Genomic DNA, 17,205 nt, shown 5'->3' on the forward strand with positions numbered 1-17,205 from the left:
CTTTCTTATAAATGTTGTAATGCATCGCGTGTCTTCGTCACCAATGGCGAATGAAATTACCAAGTAAGTGGCCGTCAGTTATATTTTAATATGTACAGGGGCTTACTGTCGCCTTAGCTCTGCCCCTAATGTTACACGATGCTAACTTTTGTGTGCTACCTAACACAATTAAAACTGCTTAATTTCTGTCTAAGAAATGTAATATGCGGAACATAGGTATGTACTTATGTTTTACCTAAATACCTACACAAGAAATATATACATTAGTACTTAACTTTATATTTATCTTATAAGGTGCATACCTGTATAGCCTATCTGCTAAATCTGATGTTAGGAGTAGGTAGGAATATAATATCTTAAATATACAGCAGTAAGTTAAAGTCAAAGTCAGCCAATGACATTGTCTATTTATAAATACTTCAAGGGCATAAAAATACAATAGATTCAATCTTTGTAACAAAATATAATATTTTATACAGTTATATGAATACTTTTGGTAAGTAGTCTTAGTTACAAATCTCATATTTGAATACAATGTGAAGGTACCAACCCAAATTAGCTTTCTACCTAACAAATGCAACATAAATTATTAAAAATAGCTACTTAATGTACAATTTTTCTACACTATCCCAAACACTAGGGAAAATGCAGAAACCATTAAACCAAAAACAATCTATAAGACAGTAGTTACTTTATGCTTAATTTTATATTTTACTCCTCACTCCAGATGTGCCCATTGTCCAAATAGTATGAAGTTCTTCCATTTCCTTGTCATTTGTTTCTAATAACTCTGATCTAACAGTGTCTCTCAATAACTTCTTGGTGGCTGTCACAGAATGTTTGGGCAGTTTGGACACCTCAACTATTTTGTCCCAAACTTTACTTTGTAGGTCCTCTGGTTTATATAAGTAGTTAACAAACCCACAATCCAGGGCCTCTTTTGCTGACATTTTATGATTACACAGTAACATTTCTGTTGCCTGAAATTTAAACAAAACATTATTAAGACTTTATAAATCTATTTGTAAATAAACTTACTTGTTATTTATTACCTTTCTATCCCCAATCAGTCTGGGAAATGTAAATGTTGAACAACCTTCTGCTACTATACCCAATTTTGTGAATGGTGTATAGAAGTAGGACTGTAACAGTAACATATAGTTTATAAAAAAAGGTGATAGGTAATGTATATATATTTAAAAAATAGAAACAACTTTGTAAACTTACATTCTCTGAAGCAAAGACCAGGTCACAAAGTGCTAATGTTGTGGCAGCAATACCAATAGCAGGTCCATTGACAATAGCTACCAATAGTTTAGGGAATGTAATAAATGCCTTTATATAGTCTTTTAAAATATTTAAATTGTTCTTACTGTCTTCTACAGGCACAGAGAAGTCATTACCACTGCTGTAAAAGTCTCCTGTGCCTGTCAACACTGTCACACTGATACTGTCATCTGCAGCTGCACTGTTCAGAATACTTATCACACGTTGATACATAACAGGATCAATGGCATTTTTCCTATAGGGTTTATTGTACTGTACAACTTGTATTCCTTCTCGGTGAGTCTCTATAATAGTCTCCTTTATATCCATGTTCTAGAAGATAGTTGATTATGGTCCTGGAAATTTATGTCACATTCAAAACAAATTTGTTAAGATTTCATTTGGTGGATAATAACAAAACACCGAAATACTTATTGTAACTAACTAATAAGAAGTTGCAAGAGGTGATTAGCCGAACTAAGTAAATTGTGATAAAAATTATCTACTTTTGCGATCTGTAGGTACTTGTGGTGGTACTGCCGAGAGTAAAGTAATCAAATTTTTATTATCTGAAATTGTAAATACTACTGATAAATGACATTTCGTTTTTTATGAGATAGCTGCTGCTGATGTTATCAAATGTCAAACTCAGCTGCCAATCTGTCAACACAGTTTTGACGTAACTAGTGGTGCTGTCATTTGTTGTAATAACAGAAACCGTAAATGGCGCTTTTCTTGCTTATTTTGTTCTTGATCACATTTTATGTGCCCTTTATTACCTATATTTCTTCGACAGCGCTTTCTGCTAAAAACCCTCCCGCAAATTCGTACTATTCCACATTTATTTTATCTCTTTAGAAATAATGTATAAAATGTTTTCTTTAACAAACGAGAAGAGAAGCTTAGCAGTTATAAATGATAAATTCTTTATATTTAGTAGTCCTAAACGATATCGAAAAACCGATAAAAATAAGTGTACTGACTTGACTATGTAGAGGCAATGACAAATATTGACAAACTCTTCTGTCAATGTCAACTGTTTTGACAAAATTGACCTACCCAGCCCTCTATGGTAAAACGGGAATGTATAAATTGTTATCTCGTTTCCTGCATTCTAATAGGCAATTTGAATTAAAAACACTGAATCTATGTTGCAATAACAGAGTGAATTACAAAGCAAGATATTTGAATACCAGCGGCATAATGTTTAAGTCATCAGTGTTTAATCTACAAGAAGCTTCAAAGGATCAGGTTAAAGAATTCTTGGATTCCTTTGACACAGTTTTAACAGATTGTGATGGTAAGTTAAATAATTAATACTCTTTAATAATGGCCAGTAATAGGGTTATAAAGTCACAACACCGTAATAAACAAACATGATTTATGAAATTGATAAATTTACCAAGACAGCAATTTCTAATATGAATCTAACCTTACTGGAATAATAACATGTTTCCTGGACTGGAGTGTGTTACGTAACTATTAATCTAAGCTTTACCATCATATTATAGTTTAGAGTAATTTTTCATTTCTCTCTACCTAAAGATATTAATCTAATCTCAATCTAACTTATAAATGATGTAAATCCTGTAAACCTTATGCAATATAAACTTAATAAGTGAATAATATTATAGTAGAAGTCATTATTTAATAGTAAATGGATTAACACAGCTTTTAGTAAAGCTACCCATCACTGTAAACTCTGTTATTTAATTCAGTTTAAAACTGCTTAAAGTTACACTGATTATTATGTACATCTATTTGTTAATGAACAAGCTATAGTTTGTAATTTATTCTAGAACTTGACAATACACAGGTCCAGTCACCCTTCAGTAGCCAGAATGTTGTTTTGTAAAACCTAAATTATTTAAAATCTTCCAAGCAGTTCTTTTAATCCTATACCACAAAACCCAATAATTGCAATGTTTAAGCATACATAATCCCTTCCAATTACATTCTACTTTACTCATTATCATTATAAAACCATAAACATTTCATTTTTGTTTTTCAGGGGTCCTCTGGATTGATAACAATGCCATTCCTGGCTCTGCAGATGCTATGAATTATTTCCGCAAGTTGGGGAAGAAAATATTTTATGTGACTAATAACTCAACTAAAATTCGTAGTGAATTTGCTAGCAAAGCTCAACAACTAGGCTTCATAGCATCTCAGGTAACTGTTAACTAACTGTTATAATAATATCTACATGCATACATTTACAGACAAGTTACTAAACTCTTAAAGACCAATAGCTCTTTGCAACACTGGCACTTTGGTAATCAAGCAGCCTGGAGATCGGCAATTGTAAACACTATTTCACAGATCAATAAGACAGTTTACTAAATGTTCCCACTATAAATGTCTTATCCTTTTAATTTTAAATGTTTTCATTAATATGTTTTTTATTGTTACAGGAGGAAATTCTCTCTACTGCATACCTAGTAGCCCATTACCTAAAAGGTATTGGATTTACCAAGAAGGTATATTTACTTGGCTCCAATGGTATTGGGGAGGAGTTGAAGGCTGTTGGTATTAGGCACATTGGTGTAGGTGTAAGTATCTAGTCTACTTCTATTCACCCTGCTACCCCATTTACTCTAATTTCAACTATCAGAAAAGTTTGATTTTTAAACTTTGTCTGACATAACTGAAAGTCGAAACTTTAGTAAACCACTCAGTACCTCGATTCTCTACCACTATCGACTATCGACAACTGGCTAGCTATCGAATTTTGACATTTAGGATGTACTGCCAAAAAAGTCTCTGCGACGCCCGTCAGAGGCGTTGATAAGATTTTCATACAAAATTTCTCGATGGCAGGTCGGTTTTCGGTAGTCGATAGTAATAGAGAATCGAGCTACTGATTAAATACTTTTCTTCCTGCAATTTTTCCATTTGATTGTTTGTTTACAGCCTGACCATGTAAAACCAGATTTTAAGTCAATGAAACCATCAGAGTTGGATCCTGAAGTTGGTGCTGTAGTCGTAGGTTTTGATGAACACGTCAGCTACCCTAAGTTCATGAAAGCTGCCTCGTACCTTGCTTCAGAAGAATGTTTGTTCATAGGAACAAACACAGATGAAAGGTTCCCTAAAGGAGGGTCTATTGTTATACCTGGTACTGGCACTTTAGTTAGAGCTGTGGAGACTTGCTCTGAGAGGAAGGCTTTAGTGCTCGGAAAGCCACATGATTATGTCCGGAAATATCTTGAGTCTTGTGGCCTGAATCCAGCACGAACTTTGATGATTGGAGACAGGTGTGTATTTGTATAACAATTAAATCTTATTTGAGAGGTTTTATTCGGTTACTTAAGCCCATGTGCCAGCACAGATTACTTAATAGTTACTACGGTGCCAGTAAGCACATAGAATGTATATGTCCCTACGCAATAGCACTAGCTGCCGCGCACGTCACTTCTTAGTTCTTTTAAAGTGGACCAAAAAATAAATTAATGCCTAAACACCTCTACTCAACTCCTAAAAACCTCTTATAGTTCAAAAGCAAAAATTTAGTTTATTCAGACACAGGATGTTAACTATGTTATTGATTATGTTTTCGTTTTATTTTCAGATGTAACACGGACATAGAGTTGGGCGTACGATGTGGTTTCCAAACCCTGCTCGTCCTAACCGGTGTTACTTCACCCAAAGACGTAGAGAAGCTTCGCAGCGAGAAGACACCGCCGGTGCCCGACGTAGTATTACCGAAGCTAGGAGATCTGCTCTCTCTCGTACCTTCATAGTGCAACTTTACAATCACGCAACTGTAATGAGTCAAACGACACGTCACCTGCCACTCGTTTAATTAGTAGCACACTTGTCATCGCAGGTGAATAAAATACATTTTCTTGAAGACATTAGACTCATTAGCCAGCTTTGCACACGCACTCTATCGCACGTTCTTAGCAGTGCACAGGATTGCGCGCGGGAAAGCCTGCGCGGTCTTCGCTCGCCGCTTTCTTCACGAGCTTGACAGATGAGCGCAGCGCGTGGTCTTACCTTTCCCCTCGCACCCCTTTTAGGGTTGGTTCGTATCTGATGGATCATACGTCGCATATTATCGTTCGCGTAACACCAGATCAGAAAAACACTCGACTTTTCACATTCAACCGATTATGCGTCGGTGCGAAGCCGGTACAAATTAAGCTACGCCCAACGCATCTTCCGTCAGATGTAAACGGACCCTTAAACGCGCGTTCTTTCACGCGCGATTGTTGTTTCATACGCGATAGAGTGTGTGTGTGTAAAGGTGGCTATTATTGTTGTTATATTACATTCGTAAATAATGTTATAAGTAGTCACAGTAGAATGTGCAAATTATAGGTCAATTCTAAACTAAAAGTAGGAATTCAATTAAATAACAGTGTATCTCCATGTTATGTATAGTGTTATACATTTTTAATTAGCATAATTGCCTAATACTAGATTGCAAAAATGTGTAGTGAGCTAATGATGATTCATAGTAGTGAATTTGTGCAATGCTCTGATCGATCATCTAACAATTTATCAATCATTTATTTGTCATATTATTATGAATGGATAATGTTCAAAAATGTCTAATGTTAAGTATATGGACAAAACGAAAATGTTGAAGGAAATTTTCAGTTATTTTTCAATAGGTTTTCTATATGTGTAATCGCTGTGAAAGTTTTTTACTGCCTGTGATTTTTTAATAGCTGTGTAACTAAAATAAGTACTTAGTACAATTTTAGGTAGTAAAAGTGATCGCCTAATTTGTTGTTTATAAGCATAAATGAGGCAATCCTATTTCTATTTATAATGTGGTTGTTATTATTATTTATTGATGCTTATACTAGACAATGTAATATATTGAATGTGGTCAATATACAATAGATGAGTGACATAATATATATATAAAATCAAGCTTCTAAAAAGCATTTTATCTTTTAAAAAGTATAAAATGTTACCAACGTTTTTGTTAATAGAATTACATATTTATTTTTTAAACAATACATACAATTAAAAACTGCTTTTAATGAAAAGCTAATAGTATGTTGCTCATCTATGACAATAGACAATATTAGTTAAATATACCTTTGAATAGCTAAATAAACAACATTACAGTATTACATGTGACAGTTATCAACATACTTGAAGTCTGTTGTGTATGTAACATTGTGTAATGTACCTACCTATAAAAGTATCCAATATCCATGTATGCAAACATTTTTTCCGATTAGCTATTTTGTCAATCACTCCTAGTGACCTTAGTCTTGTATCGTAAATTATTATTTAAAACATGGTGTTATAGGTATTTTCTTAAAAAATATTCTCAATGGTCATCATAAAATTTTGGCGTAACCATGTCCATTAGATTCCTATCTACGTATAAACCTTCTAATTATTATTTGAACTGCGCCACTCCGGCCGTAAGACATATGCTTTAACCATTAAGTTACTGCTGCTTCTAAATTGGCGGCTGCCGATATATTCTTATAAATTAATGTTTATTTTTTTACTATTATTGATGACCTCGTTACGAATATTTCCGATAAGTATGCGTGACAAGTACTCAGGGAATAATAAAACGGAGCGATCGATGACAAAAATTGCATTTTTATGGTTGTCGCCTGCATTTGTATCCCAGTAACCTTATTGACCCAATTATTTTTAGGTCAATGAACCCCCATTGGCTCTGATAGCTATTTTATAGAAAAAAGCGGATCTGTCTTGATTCGGTATGGATCGAAGTAATCAATTTGTTGATTATAATAGCTTGTAGCACGACTGTTGTGTATATAAATAAATTAAATTAATGTTAAACTTGGGTCTAAAAGTGCAGGCATTTTTTTCATTTGACTTGTCACTATGTGTTCATTCGTATACAGAGGAGAATAATATTTTATTACATTGTGAAATATATAATATGTACAATGTTGCTTTTAATAAAATATTTACATGGTTCAAGAAGAATTTGTTTTTATTACGTGTATTTACCTTGCCTTTCGTAAGTAGGCAACCTACTTTGGTAACTCTATGTCTCTATTAGATAAAATGTACTTATGTATAATCGAAATGTCGAATGGCAAACTCGTATTTGTGTAATTTTTTGTCCAGAGTATGGCGCCTTACTTTCCTAGCTTACAGCAATACTGGTTTTACGATTAGTAAGCTGAAATAAGAACAGATCCGCATGCACTATAAAACATCTTCTCAAGACATATTTAGGGCAACTAGGCCATGTGGTACGTAACAACTGTTATAGATTAAAATATGGCATTCGCTAGTCTGATGGGGAACGAGGCGTATATTGGACACAAACCATTGAGACGTCGGACCCGGTAGTCCGAAGAGGAGCTAGTAGATGTGAAGCGCATGCGTCGTGTAGTATCGCATTTCGCGCCGCGCATCTCTAGCTGGGCTTGTCAACATTAGCTTCCCTACATACGCGTATATTTCGCGCCAGTATCGGTGCAACCGCGATAGACGCGCGTCGCCACAAATAGCGCATGCTCCGGACACGCTAATTCATGTGATCTCATCATTTCGCTCATATCCTGCCTGATTGATGTGAGTTATTATTATTGTTTCCTTTTTTATTAGTCAAATAATTTTTACAGGTTTTTTAAATGAAATTATGACATAATGGGATACATCATCTTAAAATTTTATAAATAAATATTTTTGTAAATCCTGGTAGTATTATAGTAACATAACAAAATACTGATTGTTTCTAAACAAATAATAATTTTATATTTCTAAGATGTTCAGAAGGTATTGTATCCTTTTTCATCTAGATCGACAGCTACACTCCCTTCACATCAGTTTTAGGAAAACAAAGAAAGGGAGCGAGGGGTGAAATATTACCCGGCACTTTCCGCGTCTGGTCCCCTACTTATACAATGTTCATGACATTGAAGTAGGAAAACGTTTTCCGTTTATTACCTACACTGTATATATATCGAGACTTGCATGCACTTGTAAAACACATAAAAATATAATTTGAATGGCTCCAATTCGTTACAAATGGAATCCATTGCGTGCGTTATGAGGTACCTATTGTACCTACCTATATTTTTAATACCAGACGTCACTAGCTACCTATTTATTAAAAATAGGTAAGTCTGGATATCGTTAATGCATCCACGATAAACGTAACAAGTGATTAACAATGAAAAGTTTCCTGACTAAGATAAAACGTTATCTGAAGTATCGACGCACTCAAAATACGTATATCTTGCAATTATGCTGATAACAGTAACAGTTACGGTAGCTGATACAACCTTCGTCGCCATATAACGTAAACAATTTCTCATAATAGAATCAAACATTGATGTGTTATTTTTATCTAGATAACCACGCGCATAGATTAAGGTGGTCTAGGATTATCTGTTCCTAGAAAATGTAAAGGAACTTTTGGGTACCTACGCCAAATAGTCGATGTATTTATTTATTTTTATAATATTGATAACGAATTAAATAAAATACCTAGCTAGATAAATGTAATCCATTGGATTCAACCAAGGTAAGTATTTATATCTTAGTTATTGCCACTTATCGACTTGGTTACGGTTATGACACCACCAATATCGTTGTAATAATTTGTTAAATAGCTGTAATATATCAGCTAAGGTATTGCAAATCGTACAGTCCTACAAATAAGTATATGTTGCCATGGTAATTTTCACGATATTAGTAACAAATCGAAGCTGTCGTTCAAATCCTGTTTGAAATCAGTTAGGAGATGAGATCATCTCTGATTTAAAAGGCCAATCGCATTACGTAGAAAACCAACAAAAACTTGGTTATTTAATAATTTTCTGTTAAGGTTTTTGCTGTGTCACCTGTTAAATAATTTTAAGGTAGGTAAAAATCTATATTATTGCTTCCTATGTAATGCTCATTCAGAGTATGGTAACTCAGCCATAATTATCAAAATTTATCTTGGTTATAAGCTATCTGCAAGTTCTACTCGCATCTAGACGATTTCCGGTTTAACATAGCATTCGAAAACTGTAACTATGCATTGGGCATTTAGCAAATATTCAGCTTGTAAATTTTCGTCAGTTCAGTCTAGAATTTGGTTGAAGTTTGTTCTCCTTTAAACACTTATACACAAGTAATTTTTAGAAAAAAATACCACTATTAACATTCGATGTCCTATTCTTAAACATCCTCGCGCGGCTAGGTTTCAGTGTGGCAGAATAAATAAACGCCGGTAACTCAACAATCTACATAAACCTACGTTCATTTAACATGTCACGTCGTCTGTGAACACAAACACACGTGAGATTGTTTACTGTCCATTGTGTTAAATACCCGTAGATGTATATTTCTATAGATTATGTTTTACGCTAAATTATCCTCATTAGAGTAATGAGTTAGATTGTTTACCTACTTTTGTGTCTCTAACATTGATTTCCATTTAGCATTTAGGTATAAGTAATACATTTCGGCTTTAGCTTTAAAAGTACTTAATGCCTACTAAGTAAATGGTGATCGAGTCTTTAAAATATATTTCTTGTAAACGTCCAAACAAAATTTGTCATCAGTTCTTAGCATTCATCTGAAACTTTACGAGATTTATAAAAGCACGCACAAAATAGAAAATCGCTAAAGCATCAAACATTTAGATTTCATTTATTTATACCGAGTGTATTTTAGGATCTCCAGCTAGTTTGTCGATGATGTCAACTTCTCAATGCCAAGACAATACGTGCATAAGGTGCTAGGTTCAAAGATCAATATTGTTAATAACACAAGTTGTGAGTATAGATACTCTACAGTTTGGCTATTACGGAAAAACCTTGAGCATTAAAGATTTATTTGCACAAAGCAGTTGCAGCAGACATGACTAGATATTTACTTGAAAAATATTCGTTGTTTTCAGAAATAAGTAGAGGTAACTATGGTAACGCGATCATGAGATACTTGATTGAGAACTAACCCTCACGGCTTGGATTATCTAAAGCTCAGATTGATCACTAGTGTTTATTAATAAAATAGCTGCGGATGTCGCATTTTGTAGTTTCTATGTACTTACATATATTAAGTAAAACTACTCAGGCACAACAAACTACTGTAGAAATCCTTCCAAACTAAACGCAACCTAAGAGTGAAACCCCTTTGGTATAAGTGTTAATAAGTCTAAAAGTAAACACCATAGCCCATACTGGGTTCGAAGAACAAGTTTAGTATTGTAGCCAGCAGGGAAAGTTTATGCAGAACATTTAGCTATTAACTCCAATATAGAAACTTGCGAGGCCGTTCACATTCTGTCTGGTTTTTCGCACGCTACCTCACTTTCCCGATTTCCCTCCATTTGTAGTTTAAAGCGTAGATAGTTCGCTCAACTCAAACAAAACTATTGACTTGTTACATAACGTTTTCAATAAAAGATTGTAAAATGTGTTCTGCTAAAGTTTGCCGAGGTTCAAATGAAAATGTAATAAATAGGTATTAGTTACTTTAACATTCTGGTTGTTTTTTGTCATTATTTTACTTCTACGTAGGGCGGTGGTAAAATTTAATTAACGACTTGAATGTGTAATGTGACACCTACTTAATTATAGTCCCTATATATAGGCGCCTATGTTTTTATATAGGTACATCTAGCCGAGGGTGGGCGCGGTGTCAGTCACGTCGCTCGTAGAACGCAAATTTTCAGCATTTGAGCATAATTAAATAATTCACAATGTTCGCATCTCATTACTTTACTTATTAAACACTTTAGTCGGGCTGAAATTGATCAAGAACTTACGTACTCCGCAAAGTTGAAAACCACATTACCTACAGTAGCTCCCAATAATATCTACTTACTTTTAGGTAAAGGCATGAATTGTCAGAGTTGTTTGTTACATAATGCATATGAGACTAATATTTGTAACCGCAAGTGCGACACTAATATATGAAAATGAAATAGTCACGACATTACAAAAATACTTTTAAGCTATTAATAATTTTCTGGCAGTTGCATTATTGGGTTTTATATCTTTACGTGGGCACCGAGAGGTACGAAGTTATAATGTATTTCTACCCCATTACTCGGCTAATTGCTGGTGGGTGTGCCGCGCGTGTCATTTGAGTTCTCATTTTACAATTTTAATGAGGATTGTATATTATTTCCATAGCCTGGACCAAATTGAACATCTCATCTCAAGTTTATTAGAATTTTTGCCGTTTGACATGAGTAAAATGACAATCTTGTTCTTAATTCCTAAAGCTTTTCCAAAGTCTTTAGATTTAATGATTTAAGTAGTGCATCAAATGCATAAAATGATTTGATATGAACTGAAGCCGACCTCCGACCCGCTGCCGCACTAGACTGACATCGCGTTTCCTACTCTGGTTTTTGTTTTATGATAGTTTTCAAATTAAAAGTAACGAAATACGAAGGAATAAAATTCATTTTTTGTGAAACTAACATCTCTAAAATAACAAGTAGGTACCTATTACTCAATTCATAACAATCACTATGATCATTTTTAAATGCCTGATGATACATAACCCATATCATTAGCAAAACATATCACGTTTCAAGATGAGGACGCAATGAGTTACCTACTATTGTACCATTTTTGAATAGCATAATTTATTAGGTTCGTTAAGGACGTTTGTTAGAGTATGAGACTTGTAGTTCTTAAAAGATAATATAAGACACATTCCGAAGGAAAAGGTTAAGACTGGGGGTCTGAAACAAGTAGAGCCTTTGCGAAGTCTGCCTGTTATAAACGTAGATGTAACGTCTGTTAACTGAGAGGGTAGAGTCATTGCAAATCAAAGATATAATAAATATTTAAACTTGAACTATTTATTTACCCACTGTGAGGGGTACCTACCTAGTATTACCTACCTAAAAAAGCTTTCTGTTCCACTGGTTATTTGCCAACATGTTACCTTGATTTGTTCTAGTCACGCGAAACTAGTCCAAAGAAAGCGGGGTAGTTTTGTTAATTTAACTGTCTGCGAGGCCAAACTTTAATAATGTAAGCTAATATTAACACGTTATATTTTTATAGGAATGACTCATCCCTAGAGGGGAAATGTATGAATGGTGATGGGAATGACGTAAGCCTCGGTCACTGGGGCATGGCTACTCTGTTGGAACCATCATAATATTGCGTAGTACAACAAATAATTATACAAACTCTCCGGAATTACATATGTACTGCGGCTTTAAACTGAAGTGAATTTATGTGAAAAATAACATAATAATATTGTTAGACGAGTCTCTATTAATACTTAATCCTAGTATGAAATATTAATTATGTAGAGTCGCGAGGCGTTTAACATTTAGTTGATTACGAAATGCGAGTGATTGTTGGTAAAAGCCAAAATATCAATGTCAAATATTCTTATTTCCTTTCTTTCGTGTCCTTACGTGGACTTCAAATTTAGTCGGATAAGATAAGATAAGAACCGCATTTATTATTGTTTATCAAAATGCGATATCACGATGGCTTTCTAGATATCTCAGGTACATATTCTATGTGCAGCTGCAGTTTGTAAAGGCGTCAGTGTTATTACCTGAGCATAAATACTGTGACCTGACCGTAAAGCGACAACGCACATACAAGCGAGAGCTATGGCCGGAATTGTATAAATATGGGTTAAAGCTAGAACTGGGTCGGAGAGTGAGAGCACGGCGAACGACCTCATCACGCCAGCCGTGAATATGCCTAGGTGCAGTTAGCACCTACTTGCATTGCACGTAAAGCTGAGGAGAAATGTCGTGTACGGCTAGTTACATTATACACAAGCAAATCTCTTTCTAAATCGATATTTTTAACAGCGAAAAGAAAATTTTGCGCCCGTCTATTAATGTTGTTTTAGATATAGTTACTTCGAATAGACATTTCTTGTCCTTGTAGTTTTGAAATACGCACTGCGCCTTTTAGCACTCCAATAGCCAACAATAGTTACGATGAATATATGTATTTATGAAGGACGTCTTTTTATATCTGGCGAACTACCAACGAATGTTTGTTTATGTCTTCAAGTTATATTACAATCTATAATAGTACCCACAACAGGGTGAAGCAAACAAAGAATCATATGTCTATAGTTTGCTATGATGCCACTGATTCCGAACTCGCTGCTAATTGAAATAATTGATACCTAGGCTATAACCAAATTGAATGAATCATTGACTTCTATAACGAGTCAACTTATATGATCAACCTTGATCTGTAGGTCATAAAACGTGGTCTAGACCTTAAAACTTGTCAGGGCACCCACAGCTTTAAATCTCCTGAACTGTAATAGCGCAGCATAATCATTGTTATTGCCTAACCCCCCACACACATGTCAAGAGAATTGATAAATGAATGTGCTTATATTTCCACATTGTCTCTAGGATTAGACCAACTTCCAAGGTTAGTTAGGATATCCAAATCAGTGTTGGTCATATCCTTATTTGAATGATACATCTAGGTAATACTTTAAATTGTGTTGCCTACACACATAACGGTTACAGTGGGAGGCATCAATCTTATTTAAGCACTTTTGTTTAGTACGAAACAAATGACTATAATGTAGGTAGCAAGTTTAGAATCTCAGCTGATGTTTACAGCAAGTTGCCGGCAAATCTTTTGGTTAACAAGGTCGCTTATGTAATTGCCGCATTTAGCGCTCGAACGTGAGCCACTACGATCTACGTTATCCTACGATGTTGCGATAGGTATAGAATATGCAGCTACAATTAAGTCAGCTCTCTGTTATGAGCATTTAGTTGGTTTAACGTGACATCATCCTCTACGATTAATAATTTACAATGATAACATGACATTGTCATATTTTGTTTACATCGTTGTAGTTCGATCTAGCTGCTGTTAATACCTACCTAATAACTGAGTTTAATGCATTATCGCAAACTATTATAAAAACAGAGTTAAAGATACGACAGAAAGACTTAAACGAGAGAAAGATTTAAAATTCGTGTTGTAAATTTACTTACAAGCTTTAAAATAAGGTTGATACATCCACCTTCTTTATTGTCCTACTAATGTCTATTGGCAAAGAACAGCATCGTGAGGAAACTTCGCATGTTTGGAATACTTTCTTCGAAATGTATTATGTAGAGTTTGACGAGGTAGCCAACCCTAACTCTGTCAACCTTATAGGCCTGCATAAGGTTAGTGAAACTGTGCATTTGTTGCAGTAAATTGAAGAAAAAATGTCTGACGCCGTAGAACAGGTGACGCAGGAAGTGAAGGACGTCAAGCTGGAGAACGGCAGCGCGTCGGGAGCGGTCAATGGAACGTCAAACAAAGAAGAGGGAGCGATACCATTCAAGGTACGTCCAACAGCTTTTGTTAAATGTTTGTCCCGACACAGATACGATGGGGAGACTGACCTAAGTGTACCGGATTATAAAATCCCGACCAGATATTTTGCGATACTACCTATTTTGCGATATAACCTACCAGTAATGAGACATATTCAAGCAAGGACTGTTGTGCGTAACAAGTGTACTTACTAAGTTTCATTTCACGCTCATTGCGTATATAACTACCTACTTGTAAGTACTTAATGTCATGCACAAGTGGATTACATCCCATATGTTACGATCACATTAATTTATATACATTTCTATAGTCACTACCTATTAACAAAGTAAAACCCATTTCCAGGACGCGTTCAAAGCCTTTTCAAAGTTTGGAGACCCTAAATCTGATGGCAAGACTATAACACTCTCCCAGAGCGATAAATGGATGAAGCAAGCGAAGGTGATCGATGGCAAGAAGATCACAACCACAGACACCGCCATCCACTTCAAGAAACTGAAGTCATTGAAACTTGGCATTGACGATTACCAGAAATTCCTTGACGATTTGGCTAAAAGTAAAAAGATTGAACTTGATGAGATCAAGAAGAAGCTCACTAGTTGCGGACAACCTGGAGTTTCGACACACGTAAGATTAATTTAACTTACTTTACTTGTATGGGTAGCACTTACTAAGATATACAGGGTGTCCCAAAACTCAACGATAATCCGAGATTATATGGTTTTTTTTTCCTAGAACCGGTATGACTTGGCCTTTCATCCTGTCTCGGATTATCGTTGAGTTTTGGGACACCCCGTATATGTAATTCTACTTACTGATACTCAATATCTATGTAGGTAGGTAGCGCATAGTCAATCCACCATCAGAATTCACTTGTAAGTAGTGCAATCCGTATCCATGACCTTCTCAAGGTAGGAAGGTTGTACCATTAGATTACTAAAGGTAAATAAAATTATTCCACTCACTCATGTGATTATCAGCTATACGATAATTTTAAAGGTTTATTTATAGTTTAAAAACAATACCTGTTTGGTGACTATAAACAGTCACTGCTTTCCTGTCCATGTATTATCTAGTGTTGTGTTAGTCATCGAGATAATTGAGCGTACCTATCGTGAATAATGTCATGTACATTGTATTAGTACACCCACCTAGCGTAACACCTACTTGTAGTTAGGTATTTAACGAATCTAATACCTATTTTGCCTGTAAAACAAGTCATAACTGCGGTGAACATTGCCGTTTGATTTTGTAGATCGAATTTTTTTCTACTTATTTAATGTATGGTATATGTGCAATGGTTAACGTGGTCACTTCTTCTCTTTTCGCCATTCAGTACTTATATTTGTGTGATGGACACGACTAGCCCCCAGTTTCTGAGGTACATTTAGCGGTAGTTTATCTATTCAATAGCCTTAAAACTCATACAAAAAAAACGCTATTGAATAGATAAACTACCGTTAAATTTACTCAGAAACCGGGGGTAGGTAAAATTGTGGGAGTTTCCTATGTAATTACTTTTTGCACTTTCGATTATTTACCTTTTGGATTGTCTGGTTTTAGGTGACCAAATCGCCAGCAGCTGCGGCAGCTGTTGATCGTCTTACGGACACCAGCAAGTACACGGGATCACACAAGCAGAGGTTTGACGAAACTGGCAAGGGTAAGGGCATCGCGGGCAGGAAGGACCTCGTCGATGCCTCGGGTTACGTCTCAGGGTACCAACACAAGGATACATACAACAAATCCCATTAATTGTATAAAGCACCAATATTAAAAACACGTCGGAGATGTCTATGAGGCGATTATCACGTATGGGACTTTCCCGTTTCGCGCCTAAGAGGTCCAAAGGTTCACTGATATTCCGACGTGTTATCCTTTAGCGAGACAAACATTATTTTATTATATCTACTCCAGGCTTATAAATTTGAATATAACAGACCAGTAAAACTGAAAAATATAAATTAAATATACCCTAACGTTTTCGTATAACTGCCTTCAATCATGAAAGAAAATATAAAGCTTATTTTGCACTTATACCTTTCGCATTTGAAAACAAAATATATCCAGTATATAATACTAAATTGTAGCATTTATCGACCTCTGCCTATATATTGTGCAGAAAGACATTCCTTCCCAAGTAGTATAATAATATTATGAAACTAGAAATAAGGTCCAACGTTTTCCAATTATTTATCACTGATAATTTTGTGTATCTGTACGTCTAGTCGTGTGTAGATTTAGATTTTTAACAAACTATTTAAAATTTTACTGTGATTTTAACATTTTTAATAATTATCGGTTCAATCTTTCATAGCAACTTTGTTACTGTATTTTAAACTTAACCTTATAAATGTTATAATTACCTAAATATAGTACAAAAAAACCCTTTTAATGTACAAAGGATTGAGCTACCCACAAAGCCTGTAAAGGAGGTAAAAAATATATTATTTTAAAATGTATTTTCAAAACAAATGTGTCATAATATAACGTAAGCGCACGCATTACTTTTAAGTTCATTTTTAATGGTTCTCAATAATAAAATAGGTAGGTACTAACGCCTAAATTTATTATCCCTTAGGCTCTGTATCTATCTTTAAATTATTTTGTTATTAATAAAATACACTAAATCCGCTTCTGAATTTCATTTAATACTTACTGCCCGAAAATGCCTTTAAGCTTAGAATTAAAT

At 34.8% G+C, this 17,205-nt stretch overlaps 3 protein-coding genes across 4 annotated transcripts; 2 read left to right on the forward strand and 1 right to left on the reverse strand.

Annotated features, from left to right (window-relative positions):
• Nucleotides 1-387: 387 nt before the first annotated feature.
• On the reverse strand, nt 388-1,922 carry Dci (Dodecenoyl-CoA delta-isomerase). Of its 2 annotated transcripts, none has more exons than XM_076123135.1 (4): nt 1,773-1,922; nt 1,228-1,622; nt 1,053-1,142; nt 388-980 (listed from the first exon to the last, which is right to left on the reverse strand). In XM_076123135.1, the coding sequence occupies exons 2-4, from the start codon at nt 1,594-1,596 to the stop codon at nt 705-707; spliced, it is 735 nt and encodes a 244-aa protein (XP_075979250.1). In that variant the 5' UTR covers nt 1,597-1,622; nt 1,773-1,922; the 3' UTR covers nt 388-704. The 2 variants fall into 2 exon arrangements, with proteins under 2 accessions (XP_075979250.1, XP_075979248.1); XM_076123133.1 differs by having other exon boundaries at nt 1,712-1,915.
• A 360-nt stretch (nt 1,923-2,282) lies between these two features.
• LOC142978395 (glycerol-3-phosphate phosphatase-like) lies at nt 2,283-7,194 on the forward strand. The gene is made up of 5 exons (XM_076122833.1): nt 2,283-2,566; nt 3,278-3,438; nt 3,681-3,818; nt 4,180-4,523; nt 4,838-7,194. Exons 1-5 carry the CDS (start codon nt 2,296-2,298, stop codon nt 5,007-5,009), a joined length of 1,086 nt encoding a protein of 361 aa, XP_075978948.1. The 5' UTR covers nt 2,283-2,295; the 3' UTR covers nt 5,010-7,194.
• A 397-nt stretch (nt 7,195-7,591) lies between these two features.
• LOC142978469 (tubulin polymerization-promoting protein homolog) lies at nt 7,592-17,148 on the forward strand. Its single transcript, XM_076122935.1, has 4 exons — nt 7,592-7,797; nt 14,387-14,521; nt 14,859-15,140; nt 16,077-17,148. Exons 2-4 carry the CDS (start codon nt 14,402-14,404, stop codon nt 16,266-16,268), a joined length of 594 nt encoding a protein of 197 aa, XP_075979050.1. The 5' UTR covers nt 7,592-7,797; nt 14,387-14,401; the 3' UTR covers nt 16,269-17,148.
• The last annotated feature ends 57 nt before the right edge of the window (nt 17,149-17,205 follow it).

The sequence above is a fragment of the Anticarsia gemmatalis genome, chromosome 14 (assembly GCF_050436995.1).
Source record: "Anticarsia gemmatalis isolate Benzon Research Colony breed Stoneville strain chromosome 14, ilAntGemm2 primary, whole genome shotgun sequence".
Classification (NCBI taxonomy): domain Eukaryota; kingdom Metazoa; phylum Arthropoda; class Insecta; order Lepidoptera; family Erebidae; genus Anticarsia; species Anticarsia gemmatalis.

Coding starts and splice junctions, on each gene's coding strand:
- LOC142978395 (XM_076122833.1), top strand. CDS start 2,296: ATGTCAACTGTTTTGACAAAATTGACCTACCCAGCCCTCTATGGTAAA. Junction 3,439..3,680: donor TAGGCTTCATAGCATCTCAG/GTAACTGTTAAC, acceptor TTATTGTTACAG/GAGGAAATTCTCTCTACTGC. Junction 4,524..4,837: donor ACTTTGATGATTGGAGACAG/GTGTGTATTTGT, acceptor TTTTATTTTCAG/ATGTAACACGGACATAGAGT.
- Dci (XM_076123135.1), bottom strand. CDS start 1,596: ATGGATATAAAGGAGACTATTATAGAGACTCACCGAGAAGGAATACAA. Junction 1,143..1,227: donor TGGTCTTTGCTTCAGAGAAT/GTAAGTTTACAA, acceptor TTACTGTTACAG/TCCTACTTCTATACACCATT. Junction 981..1,052: donor GACTGATTGGGGATAGAAAG/GTAATAAATAAC, acceptor TTTAAATTTCAG/GCAACAGAAATGTTACTGTG.
- LOC142978469 (XM_076122935.1), top strand. CDS start 14,402: ATGTCTGACGCCGTAGAACAGGTGACGCAGGAAGTGAAGGACGTCAAG. Junction 14,522..14,858: donor AGGGAGCGATACCATTCAAG/GTACGTCCAACA, acceptor ACCCATTTCCAG/GACGCGTTCAAAGCCTTTTC. Junction 15,141..16,076: donor AACCTGGAGTTTCGACACAC/GTAAGATTAATT, acceptor GTCTGGTTTTAG/GTGACCAAATCGCCAGCAGC.